The following is a 24,459-nucleotide window of genomic DNA, read 5'->3' on the forward strand; positions in this document are numbered from 1 at the left end:
AAGCTCCTTCTCCTCACCACATGTAGTGCTGATGGCTACCAGGTTGACATGCCATGGGAGGAAGAGGAGGAGGAGGCAGAGGGTAAGGAGGAGGAGGGTAAGGAACCAACATCCCTTTCACTGCTATGAATTCAAGCATTTCACAGCTCACATCCCACTGAGTCTCAGTACAACTTAATGGGGGTTTAGATGATTTGAGAAACCAGGTGCCTAAATAACAGAGATACTTTTTAAAATTACAAAGGATCTCCCGAAGTCCCTTCCACCCCAAAATTTTCCTACAATCCTGATAAATGCAGTTTATTCCCAGCTGTGCCACAGCTCTGACTGTGAACTGCACCTCTCCATCCCTCCCTCCCTCACACCCTGTCTACCCACTCTGCAGAGACTCCTGGCCCTGATTCCCCGGAGGCTGAGGTAAGGGGAGTTGAGGGTTTCTGGGGTGCCAGCAGAAGGCAGCCCAAAGCTGGTAGCAGTTACCCACGCGTGCGGGCTCCCTTGTTAGCCCTGTGAAAAACAGGGCAGACTGTTGCCGCGGAATAATTCTTCCTTGTGGATCCGAGTCGGTAGCGGAGCAGCAAGCGAAGGATTCCGGGAGCGACGGGAGGGATGTGTGAGAAGCGCCGGAGCTCCCCCAGTTCCCCATCCCGCCGGGGTCCCCGCTGTGCTCCCGAGCACATTTAGGAAGGAAACGTGAAGTCAGGCACCCCCCGCCTCGCAGATCGGGTCTTGATGCGGGAAACCAGTGATAGGAGAGGAGAAGCGTGATGAAGTGGGTTGGAAACCAAAGCAAATCACAGATTTCCCTGGGGAAGCAAGGCGGGGGGTGGGGGGGAAGCGCACACGGTGGGTCGCGGCGAGTCTCCGGGGGGCAGGATTTCTCTTCCATCGCATGGAAGAGCGAGATTAAAGAAGAAAGTGGGAGTGGGGTGGGAGGGAAGGGAAGGGGGGGGGGTGTGGGGGGGGGATGAACAAAGGAGATTGGCAGCACAGCTGTTTTGGGAAGAAAAAAAAAAAAAAAAAAAAAAAAGGCCAGCCTTCCTGTTTCTTTAAAGCCGCTCATCTGCGCGGCGGCCGGCTGCCGGCGGCGGGAGCAGGCTGCGGGGAGCTGCGCGGAGCTGCGCGGAGCTGCGGCCGGGCGTACGCTCAGAGGACAGACGGACGGAGCCGGGGCTCCGCTGCCCGCCGCGGCCGGGCGGGCGCAGATGGGCGGCAGCGGGGCGGCGGCAGCAGCGGCAGCATCGGGAGCAGCGCAGCGGCGGAGCGGCCGCGGCTGAGCTTCGCCGCGCAGCGCCCCGCGCCATGCGGAGCGCGCCGCTGGCCGAGGGCGAGCCCTGGCCGCGCCTCTGCCCCGCCGAGCTCGGGGGGCTGCGGCGGCTGCGGCGCAAGCACGGCGGCTGCAAAAGTTTCCGCGTGGAGCTCAAAGTGCTGAGCGGGCGGCGGACCGGGCTCCGCGCCCCCGCCGCGCCGCCCCCCGCCGCCGCCGCCGCCGCCCCGCCGCCCGCCTGGGAGCCGCGCAGCGCCGCGCTCGGCCCCGCCGCCGCCAGCGCCTTCCCCGCCGCCCCGCCGCCGCCGCCCGCCGCTTCCCCGCGCCCGCGGCCGGGCGAGGCGTCCGGCGTCTCGCCGGAGATCAAAGCGCTGCAGCAGACGCGGCGGCTGCTGGCCAACGCCCGGGAGAGGACCCGCGTCCACACCATCAGCGCCGCCTTCGAGGCGCTGCGCAAGCAGGTACCTGCCGCCGCCCGGGCACCGCCGGCCCCTCCGCCCGCCCGCGGGGGGCACCGGGCAGCGCTCCGCCAGCCCGCCCCGTGCTCTGCCCGGCGGGACCCCGCGGGGGGCTGGAGGGTGCGCAGGGATCGGGGAGCGCCCGCGCTGCCCCGCGCCCGGGGCCAGGGGAGGTGAAGGGCAGGAGCCGAGTGGCCGCCTGACAGGAGGGGAAGTCGGTTCAAAATGCCTGGAAGTACCAACCCTAGAACTGTGCTAACACTCAAGATAAATAAATAAGGGCTTTTAATTTGCTTGCTGTTAGAAAGTTTTGGACTTTTTTTTTTTTTTTTTTTTTTCCCGGAGGGAGAGTGGTGTAGAGGGCAAAAAATAAAACAAACCCGAGAAATCTCTCTGAGTGAGAACAGTGTGTAGAGAGGCACTTGGTCAAGCTGGGAGCTGGGGTGATGCTCTTGTACCAAGAGCACGTGTACTTGCCAGCTGTCCAGCTGCGGTGAGCTGCCCCAAAGGGATCACTGGGAATTTGGGCAGCACCGTGCATCTGTTGACTTTGGTGCAGAGTGCCTGATCTCTCAGGGCCCTTGTGGTTCTTGCAGCAGCCTCTGAAACTTTCTGTGTGCCCTTTCTGCTAGGGATAGTTGAGTTGTGGTCCTCTGCCTTACTGTAGTGCGTATTTGAAGTGTGTCTGGTGCTGGGCTTTCTTGCTGAGAGGACTTGAAAATCCTCAGGGTTGTCTGTAAAGGATAATAGACATGTTCTCACTGTCAGGGTGGAGCTTTGAAAGGTAAATGAAAGCTTAAAATCCTTCCATCACCTCCCCAGGATGAGCAGAGATACAGAGAAGCCGCAAGACTGTTGTATCTTCTGCACAAGGATAAATCACTGCCCTGGACCCTGCACTCAGCCCTCTCTGCGTGTAGGCAGCGTGTAACAGCACAGTGATAGACAAAGATGTGCTGTCACATTGTGCAAGCCCAGCTGTGCTGGCTTTTCTGCCTTTCTGTTAAGTGTTGATGGGACTATTCCAGGAGTGCAGGAAGGAGGAGATGCACAGGGCTCGAAGGGCTGTGCGCTGCAGATGATGAGTCTGATTGTGAGAGGTGCTAAGCATCACCTCTCCCAGGATGGTCCTTCCAGCCTGGTGGGAGCAGTGTGCTCTGCTTGCAGGAGAGCTCACACACGCAGGCTTTTCCCCACCATCTTTAGGACATTACTAATCTGAGCCGTTCCCCAAGTGTGCTCACTTTAGGACTCAGTCCTCTCTCCTGCTTAGAGGAAGTCTGCTTGTTCCTATCTTCAGCGTGCTGCCTGCAGGCCTTTACAATGACTGCTGTGTCCTGGCTAGCATCACCCCAAGAGTTAATCCTTTCCCCTCATCTACTTCTGCAAACAGATTTCCAGCCCTAACCTCAGGGACTGAGACCAGGGCTGTATGTCAGGAGAGAATCACTGGTGAGCATCTAAACGAGAGCATTTTTGATCACCATGGAGTGGTGGGATCTGACTGCTCCTGTTGTAGTCCTGGTAATCCAGTGCATGTTGGGTGCTGTCCCCTGGTGCTGAGAGGCCACCCCTTGTAGTAGATGCAAACTCCAGACTTGGTATATTTTGTTTCTGTAAGCCGCTTCCATATTTCGGTTGTTTGGCGACTGTGTGTAACACGCTTGGAAGTGTCAGTCTAATTCTCCATGGACAGACATCTACACCACCAAAACCGCAAGGGGAAGTAGCACTGATTTCCCAAATCACTGGCAATCTTGTTCTAGGCTGAGCCTCAAGCAGAAGTCAGGCAGGCAACAAATTAAAGCCACACTCTTTGGGGAAATGGGCAACTCTTGAAAAGCCTCAGATTCCTGGCCTTGGCCCTGTCTCTATAAATCACTTCAGCCATGGACTCAGCTGGGAGCCCAAAGAGCCTGAAGAACAAGTTGCTGTCCTCTCTTCCCATGAAAGCTGGTCTCTAAGGTCAGCACAGGAACATACTGGCAGAGCTGTGTTCACTCTGCAGAGAGAAAGAAATCATTCTCTGGGAAATGTTTGCCGCGAGGTTTTCCTAGCAATTAGCTGAGGGGTGGGCTGGCTGTCCTGACCATCATTGGATGACATTTGTATTCATTTCTTGTTGGGCTGCCAGCGGCGTGCCTGGTGCCGTACGTGACATCAGGTGACAGTCAGCTTCATTGCACATATGCGCAGCGCTGGCTTGTCACTCACGTCATTCACAGCGCTGACGGCAGAGGGGTTTCTGAGGAGCAGCTCGGATCAGGAGACAGTACGTTGCTTTCTGTCACACCTTGGCCAGTGGGTGGGAGCAGGGGTATGGAGATGCCCTGGTAGAGGTACATGCAGTAGGGAGGCTTTCTCTTGCCCCAGGTCAGCACCGTCTTCCCACATCCCAGAGCATACAAAGGCCTTCAGCCTCATGCAGGAGGCAATCTCTGTGTGCTGTCTGCTGCGGGCCTCCCTTTGCTTCTTGTTCTTTGGTTAGTCCTCCGTCCCCTCCTTGTCATCACATATCAGGCTCTTAAGCAGCTGGGAGGCTTTTCCTGAGGCACTGAAACTGATACGTCCCCACAGACAGGCGGGTGAGGAGCAGGGGATTGTGCCGTGCTTGCACACAGCCGACCCTGGCCCCGAGCTCCTTTGGGAAGGGGTCAGGTGCTGGATGTGGAGCTGCTGGAAGCAGGAGCCTTGCTCAGCCACTGGTACCCAGCACCCACTCAGGTGTCATCCCTGTCCCTACCCTGTTTGGACCCATGAGGGTGGAGATACCCATCCTCACTGGCACACGTGAGATAAAACCCCGTAGCTTGCAGGACCAGACCCACCATAGCCACACTGTAGGGAGCCCGTTCATGGTTCATGCCTGCTGAGGAGGAGGAGGAGGAGGAGGAAAGGGAAGTCATGCCTCTCTGCAGGACACTCTCCCTGTCTCAGCAGCCCACCTGAGGGCAAGCGGCTGGCACGCAGCACGCTGGACAGATGGGCTGACGGCGGCGTCCCTGCGCTCCACAGCTGTGTACATATGGCACACATGTTTTGGCTTGTGTCGACTAACTCTCCAGATGGCAGGAAGGGGTGTGGGTTCTTTTTTTTCTCCCAGTTCTTGGTGGCGGAAGAGCCAAACACAGTTGTTTCACACAAGGAGAGGCTAACCCAGCCATGTCCCTGAGGACTGAGCTGTCCCCAGCTTGCCTCAGAAGCCAGGGCCCCCTCAGAGGTGGGAGGTAGGCGGGCAGCTGCCAGCTCTGGGAAGCTGCCTGCTGTTGAGAGAGACATGTCATTGCCATTGTGCTCAACCCTTGGTGTCACAGCCACCAGGAACAAGGATTTCTCTCCCTCTCTCTGCATTGAGCTCCTGCCTTTGCTGTACGGCCATAGCACTGAAGTGGGACTGAAGAGCAGATTCTCCTGAGACACAGATCCTTCCCCCTGGTCTTGGTACTTGTGGTCTTCAGCTATTAAGTCTGGAAGAGATTTCTCTCCTTTAGTCCCCCAAGCATCATTTGTCCAAGTGATCCTTCCACTGGCAGCAGAGTCCTGAGGCAAACAGTGTAGCTCTCCTTGGGAAACAGTGACCTGCTCTGAAGCACTTTGAGGTGGTGAGATACTTCTGCTGTACTTGGCTGTCCCTCTGCTGCTGCCTTTCTGGTGTCCCTCCTGGGGGCTGCTCCTGTTCCTGTGACTGGGCAGCTCCTATCTGGAGCACTGGTCTCCTGCCCTCGAATGCCATGGCAGGCGCTGGTCAGTGGGTTCTTGCACTGCCCCAGCTGCTGCAGGGCCCTCCACGTGTGACATGGTGGGTGTCACTTCTGTCCTTTTCCTCTCCCTCTCCTTGCCATGGTGGGTGATCAGTGAACCCAGACATCTCCGATGCAGACGGAGACATAGCACTGAGTTCACAAGGACCTGAGGTCATCTCCATGTGAAGACTCCTACCAGTCCTTGTGCTGGTGGATGTTCAAATTCATGAAGCAGCACAACCATCTGGAGGAGGCAAGATGTGAAAACGACGTTGCCTATCTTCAAAGCAACTGTTCTCCATGCAAGGCAATTCTGCCACTTTTTTTTTTGTCTGCAAATTCCTATTGGCAGCAAGAGTCTCATACTCCAGCAAATCCCAGCTGTGAAACTGAACCATTGTAACATTTATTACAGCATGGCCTTAGACACCAGGTTTTCTGCTGGAGGTCCTGGCCAGGAGGGAGTAGTGCTCTTCAACATGAGACTGCATGGACAGCCAAGCAAACCAGCTCCCACCAGTATGCTGCACTCCCAGGAGCTGGGATGGAGCTCCTCAGCTGTGCTGACAGACCCTAAGGTGGCAGCAAACTCTCCCTCGATGGATGGAGACAGCCACAGCAGCCTTCCTGATCTGGAGCCTGCCTGGGCTTGCACATCTGGTTTCTCTCTAGAGCACTGCTGTCCAGCTCCTCCTGAAGAAAGTGAAGCGTCGAGCCACAGTGAGCTGGAGTCTGTGCCGGGAGCAAATGTGTCCACAGACATTTATCTTCCCTTGAAGTGTACTGGCATTTTTCTAAATCTTTTCACCACTGCATTACCAGGATATCCTCTGCCTCAGCAGCTGACAGCCTCACTCTCTGCACTCATGTGGGTTCTGGAGATACTTTAGGGTTTTATAGGGCTTTTTAACTGCTGGAATGGAGGTTCCCCCCCCCACTCTAGTACCCTTTCACTTTTTGCTGCCGGCATGCACATGGCTGCTGTGGCTTGTTGTTAAATCAGTGCAGAAAAGACCCTGCTCGCTCCCATTGGGAGCGTGGTGGGATATCAGGAGCAACAGCCTCAAGGCTACAGGAGGTTTTGTGGCTGTGGGGGCAAACTGTCTGCAGGGGATTGAAGGGACAAGCCAGGCAGTAAATGGAGGCAGGGCCTGTGGCTTGAGCAGTGCCTTAGCCACAAGCCAGAGAAGGCTGAGGCTGTTCTGTGAATGCGTCATTTCGTGCTTGCCCTCTTTGTGTGTCATCCCAAGGGTGGCTGTGGTTTGCCACCTCTGCAGGTGGGACCCTGCATGTGACCAGTGTCGCTGACGTGTCCTTTCTGTGTGGTGGGGAGGCTGAGAGCTATCCTCGGTCACCTGCTGACATCTCCCAGCCCTATTCCCAGTGATTCATCCCTCTGTGATCCCACAAGCAGGAAACCCTAACATGCCTTAAAACCCGGCTCCTGAAGACAAACCACCCACTGAGCTCTCTTGGGTGAAGGCTGAGCAGGAGGGTTTGGCTGCTGGAGAGATGCAGCTGGACTTCAGGAGAGCAGGAGCATCTTCCAGACACAGTGTGCAGTGCCACCGCTGCGTGTTGTCACTGAACAGCACAGCGTTAACCGGAGCATCTCCGTGGTTGCTGCCAGTCCCGAGTGATGCTGATGGATATTTAGAGCCCTGAGTGGGGCGGCCCTGTGGTTTAACAGCTAAAGAAGATGACAAAATACTGGCCTGAAGCAACACAGGAGGAAAGAAAATAAGGGACAAAGAAAATAAGACAAAAGGACAAAATCCTGGAGACAATGACTGTGTGTCACCAAGAGCAGGGCTTTTTTGCTCCCTTGGCTGCTGTCTAGCTGATTTTATCCTGTGCTACAAATCCTGCTGCTGTTGGGAGGTATTTGCTCTGCCTGCTGCAGCCACCCTGAGTTAACCCCTGTGTTTTCTTATGGCTCCTGCTGAAATTGGAGAAAAGAGTCTGCTTTTCTCCATCAAGCTTTGAATCCAGCATCTGCTCCCTGCCTTAATCCACTGTCAAATTCCTCTCTGGGCTGCAGTGAGGAGGTGGGACACTTTTCAATACCTTCCAGCAGAGCTTCCTATGCTCTTTGTTCCCAGCCTGCATCTGCTTTGGTCTATGCCACGTGTGTTCCCCAAGTGATATATCCCATCCTGGTCCTGGTTTGCACTGTCCCCCGTGCCATGCAGGGATGCAAGCAGAGCCACACGTGTGCTGTGGAAGGTTGTGCTCCTTGCAGCTGCCACAGTTCATGGCAGCTCCTGGGGCACAGCAGTGATAGCAAGGGAAGGGAAAACCCTGTGGTGTCCAGCAGTGGCTGGTGATTGAAGAGTCACTGAGGCCAAGATGGGGTAATGCCATTATCTCCAGTGGAGCTCACTCTCCTGTTCACCAGGGGAACTGGATCCACTGGATGTCAGAGATGCAGATGGAAACCACTAAATTGCCACCCAAAAAAGTGTTTCCCCACTATAGTGCTGGAAGGTAGCCCCTTTCAGAGGAGATTTTCTGTACGCAATAGCCCTGGGATTTCTCCTCTGATAATCCAGTAATCATCTGTGTAGTTATTATTTTGGGAGGTGGTTCAAAGAGCCAGCAGTAAGGTAAGAGCTTTGCTGCAGCTCAGCAATGTGATATTTTTCAGGCATGATACTGAGGGGGTGTGTTGTGTGCCCTGAGGATATGCAGGAGGCTTTGGGGGTGCAGAATGTCTGTGGATAGTGCAGGAGGACTGTCCAAAACGGAGCGGAGCCAGGCCTGGGGCAGCATTAACCAGACTGCCATTTGGAAGAGATTCCCGGGGTGAACTCACCCAGCACCACACCTAGGTTTTGTTTGGAGGGAGCCAATTCATTCGCTCCAAGGAGTGAACTCATGTTTTTGTAATGTGAGCGATGGGGGAGCCAGGAGCTGGGAGGGAACCAGGAGCTGGGTTGTTTGACAGCGTGGACCCACCCAGGAGGCAAAGGCACCTCGCTCAGGACTGGTGCTCCTGCCTGAGCAGTGCTGCTTTTGTTCTTGTTGGCCTCTTTCAGCTGGGTTTGGGCCTGGGCTGGGCACTTTGCTCCCTGTGGTGAGGCAGGGGTGAGGCTTTCTTTCAAACTGCTGGGATTGCTTTGCTAGCACAGGGCTGCCCCTTGCCCACCACTGCAGTCTGGTGGCAGAGAAACAAAAGCCTGGTATGGAATAGTTGCCCATCACTGGCTGGGATAGAGCTCCATGGAACATCTGACACTGTGACACCACCGATGGTCAGGGGAGGTGATTCTTTCCCTCTGCTCTGGTGAGACACCACCTGCATCCAGCTCTGGGATCCTCAGCACAGGAAAGATGTTGGAACAAGCACAGAGGAGGCCACCAGGTTGACCAAGGGGATGGCTGAGAAGGTTGGGGTTGTTCAACCTGGAGAAGAGAAGGTTCTAAGAGATTGTTTCAGCCACCTCACCGCTTCCCCTTAAAGGGCGACTATAAGAAAAATGAGGACAAATTGTTTAGTACACCTTCTTGTCATAGGATAAGGCATAATTGTTTTAAACTAAAAGAGAGTAGATTTGACTAAATATAAGTAAGAAAGTTTTTACAATGAGGCTTGTAAAACACTGGCACAGGTTGCCCAGAGAGGTGGTAGATATCCCATCCCTAGAAACATTCCAGGTCAGACTAGACAGGTCTCTGAGCAACCTGATCTAGTTAAAGATGTCCCTGCACACTGCAGGGGGTTGGACTAAATGACCTTCAAAGGTCCTTTTCAACTCAGACTATTCTGTGATTTTATGGGGCCCTTCTCCAGAAGCAGTCCCCTGAGAACCATGCCATATATCCACACAGCAGGATCTGGCCTTGCTGGGTTCAAACCCACATGGTGCTGCCCAAAGGTCCAGGTCAGTGTAGTGAGCACCAGTGGCACAGAGGAGCCATCAGTGGAAGATGGTTGCTGCTGTGTTGGGGGCAGCAGCAGGGATATTTCAGAATCAAGTCTGAAGGGGTCTGGCAGGACTGCAAAAGGATGTCCCAGGAATACTTGCAGGCTTTTCCATCATACAGCTGTATAAGTCGTCATTGTCCCACCTGGAATATTAGAAGGACTCAGGGCCTGCAGCTGTTGAGAACAAGGTAGGGAAGCCAAGTCACCTTGCTGGTGAACCTGAATACACCAACCAGGTCATCAAATGAGTCCTGCAAGAAGCAGGAAGACCCATACGTGTTCATTTTACCCCCAGAACTGGGTGGAAAGAAAAATACTGGCTCCAAATCCTTCCCAAAAACACTCCACAATGTAACACGTCTTGAAAACAGGCGATGATCTTCTGGGCAAGGCTTTCAGCTTGTTAAGGATCTTACTCATAGAATCACAAAATGGTTTGGGTTGGAAGGGACCTTAAAGATCACCTGGCTCCAACCCTGCTGCCATGGGCAGGGACACCTTCCTCTAGCCCAGGTTACTCAAAGTCATATCTGACTTGGCCTCAGGACGAGGCATCCTTCCAGGGATGGGGCATCCACACATCCACAGTAGCTCTACAGATGCCAGCCCTGGAGATAATTTGAGATAATGAAAGAGGGGCTTCCCCTCTGCTCAGGGCTGACAAGCAAGGGTCACTGTCAATTCCTCTGCCCCTCCCTGCCACTGTTCCCCCAAGGTGCCTTAACCCCAGGAAATGTCTGACTCACCCTGGGTTAGAAAGGGATGTACAAAAGCCAGAACTGTTAAGTGCCGGACATTTATATGAACCTCTGGAAATACTTTTGGCAGGAGGTGCAGCACAGACAATGAGACAGCGCCGTTGGGCTGCGTGCTGGGATGCAGGGGAGAGGCAGCCAAATGTTTTCCTGGGGGAGAGGGGCAAGGAAGGGGGGGGCCTGATGTGTTTTAACTCCCAGCATAAAAATAAACCAGATGAATTAGCAGACAGGTAGATTCAGCAGCTTATTATGGCATCTGGAGGAACTAGCTGTCAGGAGGGCTTGGCTTATGCTGCATCACAAACGCTGCCTTTAGAGCTGCCTCATCTTCCCTGCTGTGCCCAGGGGGCCCAATTCTGCCCTGTGGGTCCTTCATGTGGAGGGGGTCTGTGCATGTCTGTGCTGCTAAATCACATTTTGGGCACAATAACAGAGATATCTGGACCCCCAGCACTCAACACCCTTCTTTATTCCAGCATTTTCATGCAGTGTAAAAGCAGACTTGTTTTACAGGTGTTTATCTGTACAGGTCCAGAGGTTGTTTATGGGAATGGTATCTTATTGATAAGGACAGAGCTACCCAGCCAGAAGCTCAATGATGTGAACTGGCTTAGTGCTCCTAAAGTCCATGGGATGTTCCTGGTTGTGCCCTGCAGGCCCATTACAGTGAACATACCCTGCACCCTCGTATGGCAGGGTGGGAGTTGCACCCTCTCACCTATCTCTAGTTGTTCCAACCTCATCCTGCAGCCTCCTCTCCTGTGCAGTCTCAGAATCAGCTCCCAGCCTATGTCTTTGGTGGATGGCAGTGACTCTTTGGGGAGCTGCAGCGGATCCCTGCCTTCCTCGAGAGGGCTGGCTGCGGGTCAAGTGCACAGCAGACTTCCCACGGATTTCAAAGGGAACATCCCTGGTTTTCCAAGGGCGCTGCCTCCAAATCTTGGACATCAAGGATAGAAAAGACCTGTTAAGTCACATTCTGTTCTATCTTCCTGCCAAAGAAGGGCTCTTCTGCACAGGAATATCTCCCAGGAGCGTTCATCTTTGCCTTGCTTCAACTCCTGTCAGCCTGGGGATCACTGATAAGACCCATGGGACTCTGCAGAACCCTTTGCAGACACAACTAACAAGAATCCTCTGGCTGGAGCTCTGGTTCCTGCTGGTCCCAGCTCACTCTGTGCTGGTGTCCCAAAGCCGAGGATGGTGCCAGTGTCCTTGCCTTTCTAGCAGACAGCTGCATTCCTTAGGATTGGTGTGAAATTTCAGTTGCAATTCCTTCCTAATTCCTTTTAATCATTGCAAATACTGCAGGCAGAATGCTGATCTCTGCTGCTGCTCGGCAGAGACTGGTGAGATCAGATAAGGGAAATTTTTTCATTAACTGCACAGGAACTCGAGCCTGGTTCCCCCTGACTCTGGATGGACCTGCTCAGCTCAGAGCTGCCCCATGAAAGCACTGAAATCTGTTCAGTTCAGCCATGAGGAGCAAGAAGGTGACAGAAGGAAAGGGTTTGGTCCTTGCCAGGAGCATGACAGATACCTGCTGACATTTCTGCCTGCCAAAGATCTGTGTGGAGACTTGGTGGGAGCTGGGAGGGTTACACCTGCAGGGCCACACCAGCCTCAGGCATTTTTTCCATCTTTGAAACACTGTCTCTGTTTTCAGTTGGATTTTGGAGATTTCTTGGCATCAAAGTGTGTCATTGACACCCTTTACTGCAGTTTGTACAAATCTGTCCCTTCTTTCCTGTTGACTTTATGTTAAAGAAGAGATAACATCAAAGTTAGACACACAGACACACACTTGGGGAAGTTTTGACTCTGGATCTGAACTAAGTGGCTCATTCCTCTCTTAATTTTCCATGTTTAATTCAAAAGGAAACATTAAAATGGCAGGAGCTGAGCCAAGACAGGGAGGGTTCCTATGAAATAGTTTTTCTAACACTGTTACCATGGCAAAAAAACCTCTTATCTCTTAATGTTGGTGCCCCGCACCCATCAGGGCAGTATCTGAACTGCTCAAGGTGAACCTCTTCCCATGGACATATGGGGCAGCTCCAGTTTGGACTCTGCTTCAGTAGTGTGGGAAAAGTGTTGTGTAATCCCAGCTGAGGGTTTTGTCAGCTGTGTGTAGCTCTGAGATCTTCCTTGCCATTTGTAGAAAACATGTCCTACAAAACAGTTTGGGGTTTGTTTTGTTTCTTTATGTTTCTTCCCCCCCCCCCCTTAAAAAAAAAGCCCAGAACACAAAAGAAAGAGCAAAACAGATGAGGAAAAGAGACATTAGCCTGCCTTCTTGTGTTGTAACTGGACAGCGTCTGTGCATCAGCCTCAAGGATTTCATGGTCTATTTTCCTTCCACTCGATTTAACTTCCTTCTTGCTCTAATTCTGAAATTACTCCCACATTTCACTGAATCCTTCCATTTTAGTTTCCATCTTGCTTTGTTCTTCCCTGATGCCATTTGATCTGGGGTTTCTGTTGTTTTTGTTGCATTGGCGTTGAAAGGGACTTGGGTGTTTCTGCTGCCTGAAGCTCTTGTTTTCAAAATAACTCAGCTCATTGCATCTGGGGACCAGGTACTGAAGGCAAGGACATTGCTGGGTGCATAATGCTGGCAAAAAAAACTGAAGGCAGGGATTTAGAGAGAGGTTTTGTCAGACAAAAAGGGGCTCTTAAACAGATTCTCTGCGATGTCCCTGCTCATTGCAGGGGGAAGTCTGGACTAGGTGCCCTGTAAAGGTCCCTCCTAACCCAAACTATTCTGTGATTCCTTGTATTTTTAGGGGTACCAGTAGTAGATAGTGTGTAGAAAAAAAAGGCCATTTTAAGCTTGTTGGCTGGTTTCTGGAGAGGCTGGGTACTGATGGGCAGCTCAGCTATATCACACCTCCAATCCTGTGTTCAGTTTTCGGTTCCTCTCTACAAGAAGGACATTGAGGTGCTGCAGCCTGTCCAGAGAAGGGCAACAGAACTGGGGAAGGGTCTGGAGCACGAGTCTGATGAGGAGCAGCTGAGGGAGCCAGGGGGCTTAGCCTGAGAAAAGGAGGCTCAAGGGGGACCTTGTTGCTCTCCAGAAGTTCCTGATGGGAGGGTGCAGACAAGTGGAATTTGGTCTCTTCTCCCAGGTAACAAGTGATGGGACAAGAGGAAATGGCCTGAAGTTGTGCCAGAGGAGGTTTAGGTTGGATATTAGAAAAATATCTTCACTGAAAGGGTGGTCAAACATTGGAACAGATTGCCCAGGAAAGTGCTGGAGTCACCATCCCTTGAAGTGTTCAGAAAATGTAGATGTGGTGCTTGGGAACATGGTTTAGTGGTGGCCTTGGCAGTGCTGGGTTAATGGTTGGAGCTCATGTCCTTAGGGGTGTTTTCCAACCTGAAGGATTCTATGTATCAGACAAGACATGGCCCATAGGGTCAACAGCACTAGAATCCTTGTGCTCATGGATAGGGGGGATCCAGGCAATGAGTTTGGATTTCCATAAGCACTGTGGCAGAGAAGGAAGGAAGAAACTGAGCAGCTTGGATGGGAGCATGGATTAGTGATCGGTGTACAGACAGGGAATGGTGGGTAGAGAAAAAGGGCCAGTTCCTGCAGGGAGGGATGTCATGCATGGACAAACCAGGATCTGACTCTGAGTTTAACTCTGCCTTGAACAGGGAATTTCAGGTCCCGCCACCTGAAACTGTGACTGTGCGAGCTGTGCTGAAGCTTATGACTCTGACTGATTACATAATAATATAGCAGATGCAATAAATACCACACAGATGAAGTGAAGTGATGCATAGGGGAAAAACCATACCAGAGTGCACACACAAAGTGATAGACACTGAGCTGACCATTATCCCAGAGAATGGAGACCTCAGGGTTTTTGTAGATGGTTCAATGGAAATCTCAGGTCAGTGTCTGGCAGCAGTCACAAATCAAATCAGGAGTTAGGAAGAAAAGAATATTGAACAAAACAGAGCACATAAGCATCTGTTAGATATATGCACCACAACATGAATACTGTGTGTTGTTCTGATCATCTCAGCTCCAAAGGGACTAGGAAAGGTTCAGGAAAGAGCAGCAAGGGTCATCAAAGATATGGGATGGCTTCCATAGAACTGTCTGCTAAGGAGGATTAATCTTTTTCTTTTGGAAAAGAGGCTGAAGAGAAGATGGTGAACTAAAAACATATGTCACACAGGAGGTGAATAAATATCTGTTGTCCTCTCTTCTAATACAGGAACTGTAGTACCTCAAGGGAAGACAGTGGGAGCCAAGTTCAAAACAAGCAAAAAGAGAAAAAATTTACATAGGCTGGAGAGAACACTTTGCAAAAGGATGTTGTAGCTGCTCAAAATCAACAGGTTCAGCTTACCAGACCAAATTCATGGACAGAAAAGATCTGTCATGGGTTGCTAAATATGGGGATGGCACATCTAGCTGAGGTCATGGAGGTGACGGTAGTTGGAGCCTGGCAGAACACTTGGGGAAATCCTATATATGCTTGAGCTGTTCTGCTCCTCCCTTTGCATCTGTGTGTGGCTGCTGTGGGGTTTGTGGAGGGGCTGAACCTGTTTTACCTTCTGTAAAGTCAGGGACAGCACTCTGGGGTTGATCCCATCTTTGTGTCCCTGTGGAGGACAGAGAGGCTGAGGCATGAGCATGGCAAGAGATGTTAAAAAATCTCCAGCCTAAGCTGAGTGTGACACCCTAGAGGGGTGGGGAAGATGGAGACTGGTCCAGAGGCAGGTGGTTGAGGAACACTGAGGCATTCCAATGATTGATGTGCTATGAAAACTTAGACTGACAGGTGGCCAGACAACCTGAGGGGCTCGGATGGATTTCAGATGAACGCACAGCTTCAGTTTCCCAAAGGCAATAGACTCTTGCCCATTAAAGGCTGAGTGACCTTCAGCAATTTTGCAAACTAGAAAATGGGGTGCCCAAGCCTATCGAACTCAGAAGACCTCTCTTTAAGCTGGACATATTAAAGCTGTGTGCCTGAAATTGGGTGTAGATGTAGTGTTTTTCTGGATTGTGATTGAAAAGCAACCCACCCTTCTATGGCAGGAGCCATATACTGTTCAGTTATTGAGACACATCTGTTTAGTTTTAATTGTTTGAATGTTTCACATTACAATAGAAATCTTTAAGATTTCTAAGAATAATAAAAAGAAATAAATTGCATAAGGTGCATCGAAATCCCTGATACAAGCTCTGTTTTGGTCTCTTTTGTGGGGTGAGATACCATGATGGAGTGTTTAACCAGGTAGAAATTACTGCCTCCTCAAGGTCTTGCTCCTCAACAACGTCGTGTTTTTGCATGGGCCAAAAGTCACAATTGATGTTGTTTGAGCACAAAACACCAGGCTGGGATATAGTTGTTCATACCTCCTTATTGCCTTATTCTGCAAGACCTGTGATGACATGGGAGCTACTTGTGGGGAGTAAGTTACTCAGGGCAAGTTACTGTGAGGTGTGGGGGCTGAAGGTTTCTGAGAAACAGGGCCTCCAAGAAGCAAAATGAACAGCAGGCAGATGTCCTGGGCCATATCCTGCCATCACATTTTAAGCAGAACTGCCCTGCTGAAATCAAGAGGCTTCGTGCTGCTTTCATCCCCATGGAGATCAGCAGGGGAGTTCTTCTTAAAAACCTGTTGGGACCATATGGCATTTTATCACTAGAGTTTCTATTTATGTTAAAACTGCTAAGAAAATAACTCACAGTTGTTTTGTCATGCTTCAAGCAAGATATTTTGTTTATCTGGCCTAATTTTTAATTATTTCTTTTTCCCTGTTACCCTTTCTAGGTTCCCTGCTATTCTTATGGTCAAAAGTTGTCCAAACTGGCCATCTTGAGAATAGCCTGTAACTATATCCTTTCCCTGGCCAGACTAGCAGACCTGGATTACAGCGCTGACCACAGTAACATGAGCTTCTCTGAATGTGTGGAGCAGTGCACTAGGACCTTACAAGCAGAAGGAAGATCTAAAAAAAGGAAGGTATGTTACAGCCTCTCCCCCACTTCACCCCCTAAATGATGGTAAAAGTTACAAAAGGGAGAAGAAAAAAAAAGGAAAAAAAAAAATCCAAAGTAGTTTCCTTCCTTTCTGAACCTTGTGAAATTTTCCTGACTTTTATATCCCTCGCCTTTCTCTCTCTCTCTTTTCCTACTCCATCCATCTGATCTTGTAATAACCACATTCCTCCCTAATCAAAAGCTTTTCTCTCCTCCCCATCCTCTGCGCCAGGCTCTTCCCCTTGTTAGTCGCCCATTGTGTGTTCCAACACGAGCGTGATCCTATTAAGAGTCATCTTGGGACTGTTACTTGTTAAACCAAACCAACCTTGAGTCGCCTTTTGGAGCCTGTAAAATGCTGTCGCCCGCCTGTGTTTTCTGTTTTGTTTAATCTAACACTTATCTCTGAGAAAAATCACCCGACAACAAAAAAAAGGTAGCTAATGGAGACACTGTATGTATAAACACATTAGTAAGATGTATGACCTGAAGGACATGTGGGTATCTTGAGGAAACAACGTTAAATCTAATTATGCCTCGCATTCCTTTAGGTTACTTAACACTGAACCAATTAGGTGAAATCATCGTCAAGCGGCGGGAGGAGGAAGCAGAGCGTTCTGCCAGTTTTCCTCTCAGAGAGTGACATGGGTGAATTAAAGGAGTGATTGATGTCTTTGTTCGGGCTTTTATGACAAAAAGAGTTTTGTAAACTTGAATTGAACTTCCCCCTGCTCTCTGAGCTTGCTTGTCAGGCGGGATAATAAATCAGCAGGATTTTAATGGATGAATGGGCAGCTAAGCTGGGGAGCAGGCTCCTTCCCCGGTGTTGTTAAGATCTGCCTCTGATTCGGACAGGTTTCCTCACTTTTCCTCCTCTTTAGCCCAGCAAATCATCCTGCAGCAATTCAGTTTATAAATAAACACAATAGCACACTCCCTGTAGCTTCCTCTGGCTGTCATGGGCTGTATTTATGCCCACAGAGCAGCAGTGCCAGGCGGAGACGCGGCACCGCTCGCCCACAGCTGACAGCACTGCCTGGGACTGGGAGGTGTGGGGGGAGCCCCTGGGCACAGCCCAAAATTGGGGGTTCACTGTGGGGTCTGTAGTGCCACAGGCAGTGGTGTCCCAGGGACACTGAAGTGATGCTACCAACCCCAGGGCAATGTGAGAGTTGGTTCCTGGGTCTGCTCGTCAAATTGAGATGAGGGAGAAGAAAACCATCATTCTGGGGGCTTTAGCAGGTTGCTGGTTGGGTCTTGGGTCCCCTCTCCAGGTCAAGAAGGGGATGAGCATCCTTTGTGAGGCTTTAGCAGATTGCTAATTAGGTCTTGGGTCCCTTCCTAAAGTCAAAATGGAGGGAAAGAAGAGAATGAGCATCCTTCATGGGGCTTCACCACATTTCTGGGCTGCTGTTCAGCCTTTGGGTGCCCAATGGGCTGAGAGCCATTGTCTTGGCTTATGTAAACCAATGCAGCCTTAAAGAAAGAAAACAAGGAGCCAGACTTTAAATGGCTCCAAATCCCAGGGTGTTCACATTTGAGGATTAGGGCTGGGTCCATCCTTAATTAAAAAAATAAATTAAGAATTAAAAGCCTTCCATTTACGGTGTTCTCTCTCTAAAGTTCTCTCCAGAGCAGATGCGTGGAGAAAAGCCCCGAGCCCATCGAGAGTGCATGAACAATGGAATTCTCACAGGGCACCTCCTGCCTCCCAACAGGCATCACCAACCCACAGAAACAGCATCACCCAGAGAAAATCTGCCTTTTCTCCACATTCTTGAAGGACACCCACCCTACCCCTTCTCCAAAAGCCCTCTCTGAAAAGAAAGCCAGGCTTTGTACCTGAGGCAGGGTCTTAATCCCTGCTCTGCCTTGCTTTTCTTGCTGGAAACTGTAGAACATGCATTTCTGTTCTGTAGGGCAGCCCCAGAGTACACAGATTCCCTTGTGGATGACAAGTACAATTTTATTTCCAGCAGTATTTGTTCAGGTGATGGAAGAAGCACATCCAGCTGCTGATGAAGCCAAAACCAGCAGGTACCACTAAGTAACTCTGGTAATTCCCAGTAGATAGGAGTGGGGATGCAAAGCCTGGGCTGGGAGGACTCATCTTGCTAGTCTCCCTTCCTCCTTGAGCCAAGCAAATCATGAGCACAAGGGAGGAAAAGGCTGTTGTCAGAGGGAAATTACAGATCCAGGATGGCTGTGCAGCGACGATCCAAGCTCTGGATGTCAGGTGGTGTGAAGAGATGTCTCTCCTGGGGGGTCTCACACAGCGGCTGGATGAGGATACAATGGCTTGGCCCAAAATCGCCGCGCCCTCGTTAATGTTGAAATCGGCACGTTTTTGTAAGCGCTGTGTGTTTTTAATCAGGTCTCTGAAACCACTGCTCACTGAGCAGTTCCTCTGAATTATCGACTTTGGGGCGGTTGTTATTTTATTATTGGTTTTTTGAGTTTCCTTTTATATTCTCTCTTTAAAAATCGCAGCAATCCTGAGCATGGACCTCCACTTCTTGAGCTCCACGTTAGCTCCACAACACCCTTATCTCCTGTCATCTCCATTTTATTGTGTGTCTGCCTCTCTCACTCTCTCAGCTCTCTGGTTGCGATGTGCTGTGGCACCGTGAGCTTTTCACACAAAAAAGTAGCTGGTTGGAGTTTGTTTTGGCAGGCAGGGACTCCAGATGTTGCAGTTGCTGGATTGTGCATTGCCGTTTGCTTTGTTTTGGGGGCGAATTATCCTGTGTCCCTAACGTTAGGTTGTTGTTCGGATTTTGCTGTTGCAATAGGAAATTTGCTGAGTGATTTTGCCTCCCCTTTCTACTCCCATTTAGATAATTAGAAAAGGTGGCTTTAGCCTTTCAAAGTTGACTAGGAAAAAAAATCCCCTTCTCTGTCCTAACTACAGTTATAAGGTGATTTTAGTTTTTGCAACTGAGATTTGACCGAGGGTGTTTGGTGATGGGAGATCTCATTTATAAGCAACAAAGGAGGTTTCAGATGCCTTTTCTTAAAAAAGAAGAAAAAAAGCTGACTGGGCGGGGGGGTGGTGGTGAATTCTGATGATAGTTTTCATTCTTTAAAGCTGTCTCTTGCTTGGTTATACAAATGATCTGGACTAAGCCTTGTCCTTAACCGTGCACCCAAGAGTTGCACCACATCGGAGATCTGGGTTGCAACACCCTCAGCAGATCCCCAAGTTCTGCTGGGGCCACACTGATGTCCTGGAAAAAGGGGGGAACTGCTTTCAACTCCGGCCAGGAGCATTTTCTGACAGCACAGAGGGTGCAACAGCAAAAGAAAGGGAAGTCCAAGTTTTCCTTACCCCCAAGGTACCCTGTTTCTGCGTGGCACATGATCCTCAGTGGCCAGGGGTCGTCTGAAAGCCTCACATGGATTCTGTAATGTTTGGGGTCCAGCTTGCTGGTCCCACACTCTCTTTTTCCAGCTTTTTCCCCCACAGTGCTGAATTCTGGTGCCCTGCAGAAAAGCAGCTCAGGGTCAGGATAGGGCTGTAGGGTCCATGGCTGGGGCCTCTCCCTGGAGCCTTACATTTGTAGGGGCGCAGAGCTGTGCATCACAGCCCCCAGATCTTCCAACCCCAAAGCTGTGGGGCAGACCTTAGTTCCCCAGCAGTCAGCACAACAGCCCTTCAGTCTACACAGAGCAGGATCCAGCCGCGGACAAACCCTGCACAGCACACCCAGCGCCCAAAACCCCAAACGCCCCATGGCAAGGTTCATTTTCTTTCCCTTCCCCTCCCCTCTTTGCTTCTGATTAGCCCCCGTGCTAGGCAGCAACATCGCCACGGCCATGGGAGCTCAGCCGGAGCAGGGAGGGATGGGTGAAGGATTTTTTTCTTTCTCTCTGCTTCATCCTCCCCCCGTCCCGGCTCTTCTGGCAGTCGCAGACTCCAGATGTTCGGAGCGCGAGCTGGGAAGTCCTGCTGGCGCCACTTGGGGCAGAGGGCAGGGGAAAGGCACGCGAGCTGGAACCCAGAGTACTCAGTCACTGCAGGACTTGGCGCATTCCCCAGCTCGCTGCTGGCACATTCCCCAGCTCTCTCCTGGCCATCTGTTCCAAAAAAACACTTTCAGAACCTCATCATCACTCAGGATACAACACTGCGAGCAGCTGTTAGCGAGGCAGAAGGAAAAAAAAAAAAAAAAAGAAACACACACACACATTAAAAAAAAAAAAAACCAAAACCATGCGAAAGGTCTCTTTGTGAGAGAGGAAACTGGGTTATGAATAACAGGCGAGCAGTTGGAGCTCAATAAAAGTTTTCGGCTGGAATTTAGTTTCTTGTTTTTGTGCTTGTGTGTGTAGATGAGCACAGACTCAAGGAATTAAAAATTAAAAATATGCTTTATATATATATTTCTTTTCCCAGATAATTAAATGATACAGAAACATATATGGAATGAAAAGCTTCTCTGTTTGTTGCAGCCTGCTGCACTAAAAGGGCTGACATTATGCATGTAATTATTGCATTATATAAAATAGTTATTGTGGTGTTGTGCCCCCTTGATGCCCCCTCATTGCTGCTTTGCTGCTGCTGTAGGTAACACTTACTCCCACTGAAAAAATTGAAAGGAGGGCGTTCTGTAAGCGTATTTACTTGCAGGAGTGAACAAGTTAAGGGTTTATATTCTAAAACAGAAATGGTAGTGGCAGGCTTGATTTGTACAGCACTGAAACCATTTGCTTGCAACATATTTTTTCGATAACACTGTATCATGGCTCGTGATTTATTTAGACAAAGCCCTGAGATAAAGCCACAGCTCCCACCCCCTGGTTCATGTGGATGATCCTGGCTGCAGGGTCTTGCTGTTATTGATCATCTGATATTGATTATCAGAACCATTCGGAGCCAGCACAGTAAAACCTTGATGATCTGCATGGCATTTCTTCCTCGTGGCTTCCCATCCTGTGTGGGGAGGAGGGGGTCTCATAATGAGATTCTACCTCCCTTTCCCTGCAGTTTGACCTAGCAGAGGTTCCTCTTTAAAAATAGCTTCATTTCCCTGCTAGGACTTGCCGGCGAGAGCGGGCAGCCAGCCAGTCTGCTTCGCCACGGCCGCCAGCTCCGCAGGCTCTGGGGAGGAGCTGGACCGCGGGATAGCAGGGACCCGCTCCGAGCCGCCTGTGCATCTGCCCTGGGGCAGCATCCCTGGGGGGACAGAGGGGACCTGGCTCTGCCTGGCCGTGAGTTATCCCTGCTGCATGCTGGCTGGAGGATTACCCACCCAGGGACCTGCTTAAAAACAAGGCAGTGAGAGGGTAGCGAGATTCATTTGCTTGTCACTTGCGTCTTTTATGTCCCTGCAGCCCAAAACAGGGATTGCAGGTGGGGCACGGGTGCTAAGGCTCATGAGAAGTTCATGAGCAAGATCACCCAACTCTGGACAGGGAGGCAGCAGCAGCTACCCCAGGGGCATCCCCAAGGGCACTGCACACCCTGTGTTGGCCCGCTGGGGCATTGAGCATCAGTACTTCACAGAGCAGGGCCCAAAGCTTTTCCTTGCAAAGGGTGTGATGTGGGACTCCCCTGTTGCATGACAGCACCCCAAAAGCCCCTTTGCTTAAGGGGTGTTGGAGCAGTCACAGCCCACAAAGACTGGGGCCAGGGATTTGCTCCCATGGTGGGAGCAGGATCCCAGCATAGGGTCCGTCCCCTTTGTAGCAAGGGGTAAGAATAGAATAGGGTAAGGTCCACCCCACAGATATTGGGTAACTGCAGCAAAAGGAAAATATGAGTAGAACAGACAGGAGAAGCCCTGGAACAAAGGCTGACTCAATTCCAGAAGTGCTTTGATTTATAGAGATTGAAATGCTCTGGGATGCTGCAAACTCACCAAGGTCATTGGGCCAGTTGTCAAATTCAAGAGCCATGGGAGTTCTGATGTTATTAGTTTAAAGTAGACCCAGGCTCATAAATCTGTCTTCAGAGCTCCTGGCTGGAGTGAAGAAGGGTGGAGGGGGAAAGAAAGGAGCCTGTTCCCACCAAACATAACCCATGGGCAGTGTTGGGCAGTGCCTGGGGACCAGTGGAGTGGTGCCACTGAGGTGTGCTGAGCATCTCCACTGCATTGCACGGGGATCTCTCCATTCCCCTTTCCATTTCCTGTGTCCAGAAGGTACAGCACAAATGCCCTTACCTGCCATTGCCTGGTTTGTGCATATTCCCTCTTGCCCCCTATGGGTGAGCTTCCCCCAGCTGCAGAGACTTCAGAGGGGAGACCTGACCCTGAGACTCCTCTTCCTAAAGCCATCCTGCTTTCCCAAACCCACCAGTGCTGTTGATCTCTCTGCTGTCTTTTAACATTAATGAGAACAGTCATTGCTTCCCTTCTTTTACATTTCCTTTCCATAGTTAAATGTGGGATAAACAACCAACTTTTCTATTACAGGTATTTAATACGTGTTACATATTGTTGGAGGTTCCCAACAGAAACACTGGCAATACACAAGGCTGTTTGTCCTTCTCCCACCTAAACCTCATTTATTCAAAATCCCAAATAAGGCCTTGAATTAGGGCAATAGTTTCCACATCTTCTCTGAGCAGCACTAGGTAGGATTGTCCAGAGACAACTCCAGCAATCTGGAGTCGAGCAAACACCAGCATTTATTGCATGGAGGATAACCTGCGTGCTTTCAGTGAAATACTCTTACCAAGAGAAACCTTGATGCTCCTGAGGCAGTCCTGTGCTTCCTCGGGTGTGCACTTGACAGGAGAGGATGACAAGGTGGAGTTTAGGTTCCCCTGTCCCTTAGTCTGTCATGGATAAACAGCTGTAATTGTTGATCTCACAGCAGCTGCCCTAATGATAGTCATAAATAAAATAAATACTAGTGTGTTACTAGTATTTCATACACTGATGTTACAATATCCAGTGATGGAAAAGGAGAGGCAGTACAGAAACAAAACAGATTGGGGAAAAAAGTTTTTCAGGCCAGGCTTTAAGGAGTTTGACCTTGCTAGGACTGACAGAAAGATGGCTGACCTGTCCAGAGAATTGGTGACTGTGTCCAAAGGACCTTCAGAAGCCGTACTGCATCGTGAAAGGTTCTTAAATCCACTGGCAAGAAGCAAGAAATGGTGGTAGCACTAGCTAAATGTGATCTCATTTCCAAGTTTCTAATTCCTGAGTTATTTAAAGAAGGATTTAGGAGCCCACGTGATGAAGGCAGTTTGGACAATGGAGATGTGATCTCATTAAATCCTCAGGCCCTGAGGATTTTCCTCTGTTTTGAGCTATGCTAACGATTGTTTGTGGGATATTTGTGGGGCTTATTTTAATGCTGAAGGGGGTTTAGATGAGATTTTCCTTGTCTAAAGCTGCCACGGTTTGGAGTTGACCATTTTCCTATGGACCTGGCCATAATATTCTGTAGCCCAGTGTAATTTCCCAAGTAATCTGCCACAGCTGTGACTTGCAGGGGATGCACAGGCATGTGGGACAGGTTGCAGTCCCACAGACTGAGCAGCCATGCCTGCAGAAAACTCAGTACAGCAACTAAAATACAGAAGTAAAGCCCATCTCCTGCATAAACCCATCTAGTTGCAACTCCTTTGCTTTCTGAGATCAACTCCTGAAACTGAAAATAGCAGGTATTTCCCATCACTTCTAATTTATTTTTTTTTCTGGCAGCAGGAGTTGGACCCAACACCAAATTACTCTGTTGTTTTTCCTCCCCAAGCTTTCCTCTTCCTGTCTGCCACTCCCTCTTCACTATGTGGGCTCTGGCCACCATTGTGGCACCTACAGATGGTTCCACTGTGAGCCCTACTCTTAGAAATTGCAGATCCATGGCCAGCAGTCCCCAAGGATGCTCCCATGTGTGTCAGCGACAGTCCACACAAGGAGCCGCTGGGACACCATGTGTTCACTGTTCTCATGGTGCATCTTTCTCTTTCCAGGAGTAATAACCAGGAAGGGAGGATTCAGAAGAGCTTCCAGCCAGAGTTACATCTGGTCTTGGCAAAGGTTGCACGATCCAGATGAAGACTGAAAGCAGCTTTTTTGCAGAAACCCCTATTGGAGATGACGATTGGCCAAGGAACTTTCTTAATCTCTGGAACAGAAAGGAAAAAAAGGAAAAGAAAAGAAAAAACAAAAGGACAGGGATGCTTCTTATTGTTGTTAAGCCAGCCACCTTTTAGTACGTGCAATTTATTTAGCACTTTTCCCTTTGCTTAACTGGGAAATGTTACCCTCTCAGCTCATGTGTACAGTAATTTTTTGTTGTTGTTGTTGTTGTTGCTGTTGTGCCAAAGATTTGATGGA

At 50.3% G+C, this 24,459-nt stretch overlaps 1 protein-coding gene across 1 annotated transcript; it reads left to right on the forward strand.

Annotated features, from left to right (window-relative positions):
- Positions 1–1,061: 1,061 nt before the first annotated feature.
- ATOH8 (atonal bHLH transcription factor 8) lies at positions 1,062–24,127 on the forward strand. The gene is made up of 3 exons (XM_069014678.1): positions 1,062–1,728; positions 15,957–16,148; positions 24,093–24,127. The coding sequence occupies exons 1-3, from the start codon at positions 1,303–1,305 to the stop codon at positions 24,096–24,098; spliced, it is 624 nt and encodes a 207-aa protein (XP_068870779.1). The 5' UTR covers positions 1,062–1,302; the 3' UTR covers positions 24,099–24,127.
- Positions 24,128–24,459: the final 332 nt, after the last annotated feature.

This window comes from Aphelocoma coerulescens, chromosome 4 (genome assembly GCF_041296385.1).
Source record: "Aphelocoma coerulescens isolate FSJ_1873_10779 chromosome 4, UR_Acoe_1.0, whole genome shotgun sequence".
NCBI lineage: Eukaryota > Metazoa > Chordata > Aves > Passeriformes > Corvidae > Aphelocoma > Aphelocoma coerulescens.

Coding starts and splice junctions, on each gene's coding strand:
- ATOH8 (XM_069014678.1), top strand. CDS start 1,303: ATGCGGAGCGCGCCGCTGGCCGAGGGCGAGCCCTGGCCGCGCCTCTGC. Junction 1,729..15,956: donor TCGAGGCGCTGCGCAAGCAG/GTACCTGCCGCC, acceptor TACCCTTTCTAG/GTTCCCTGCTATTCTTATGG.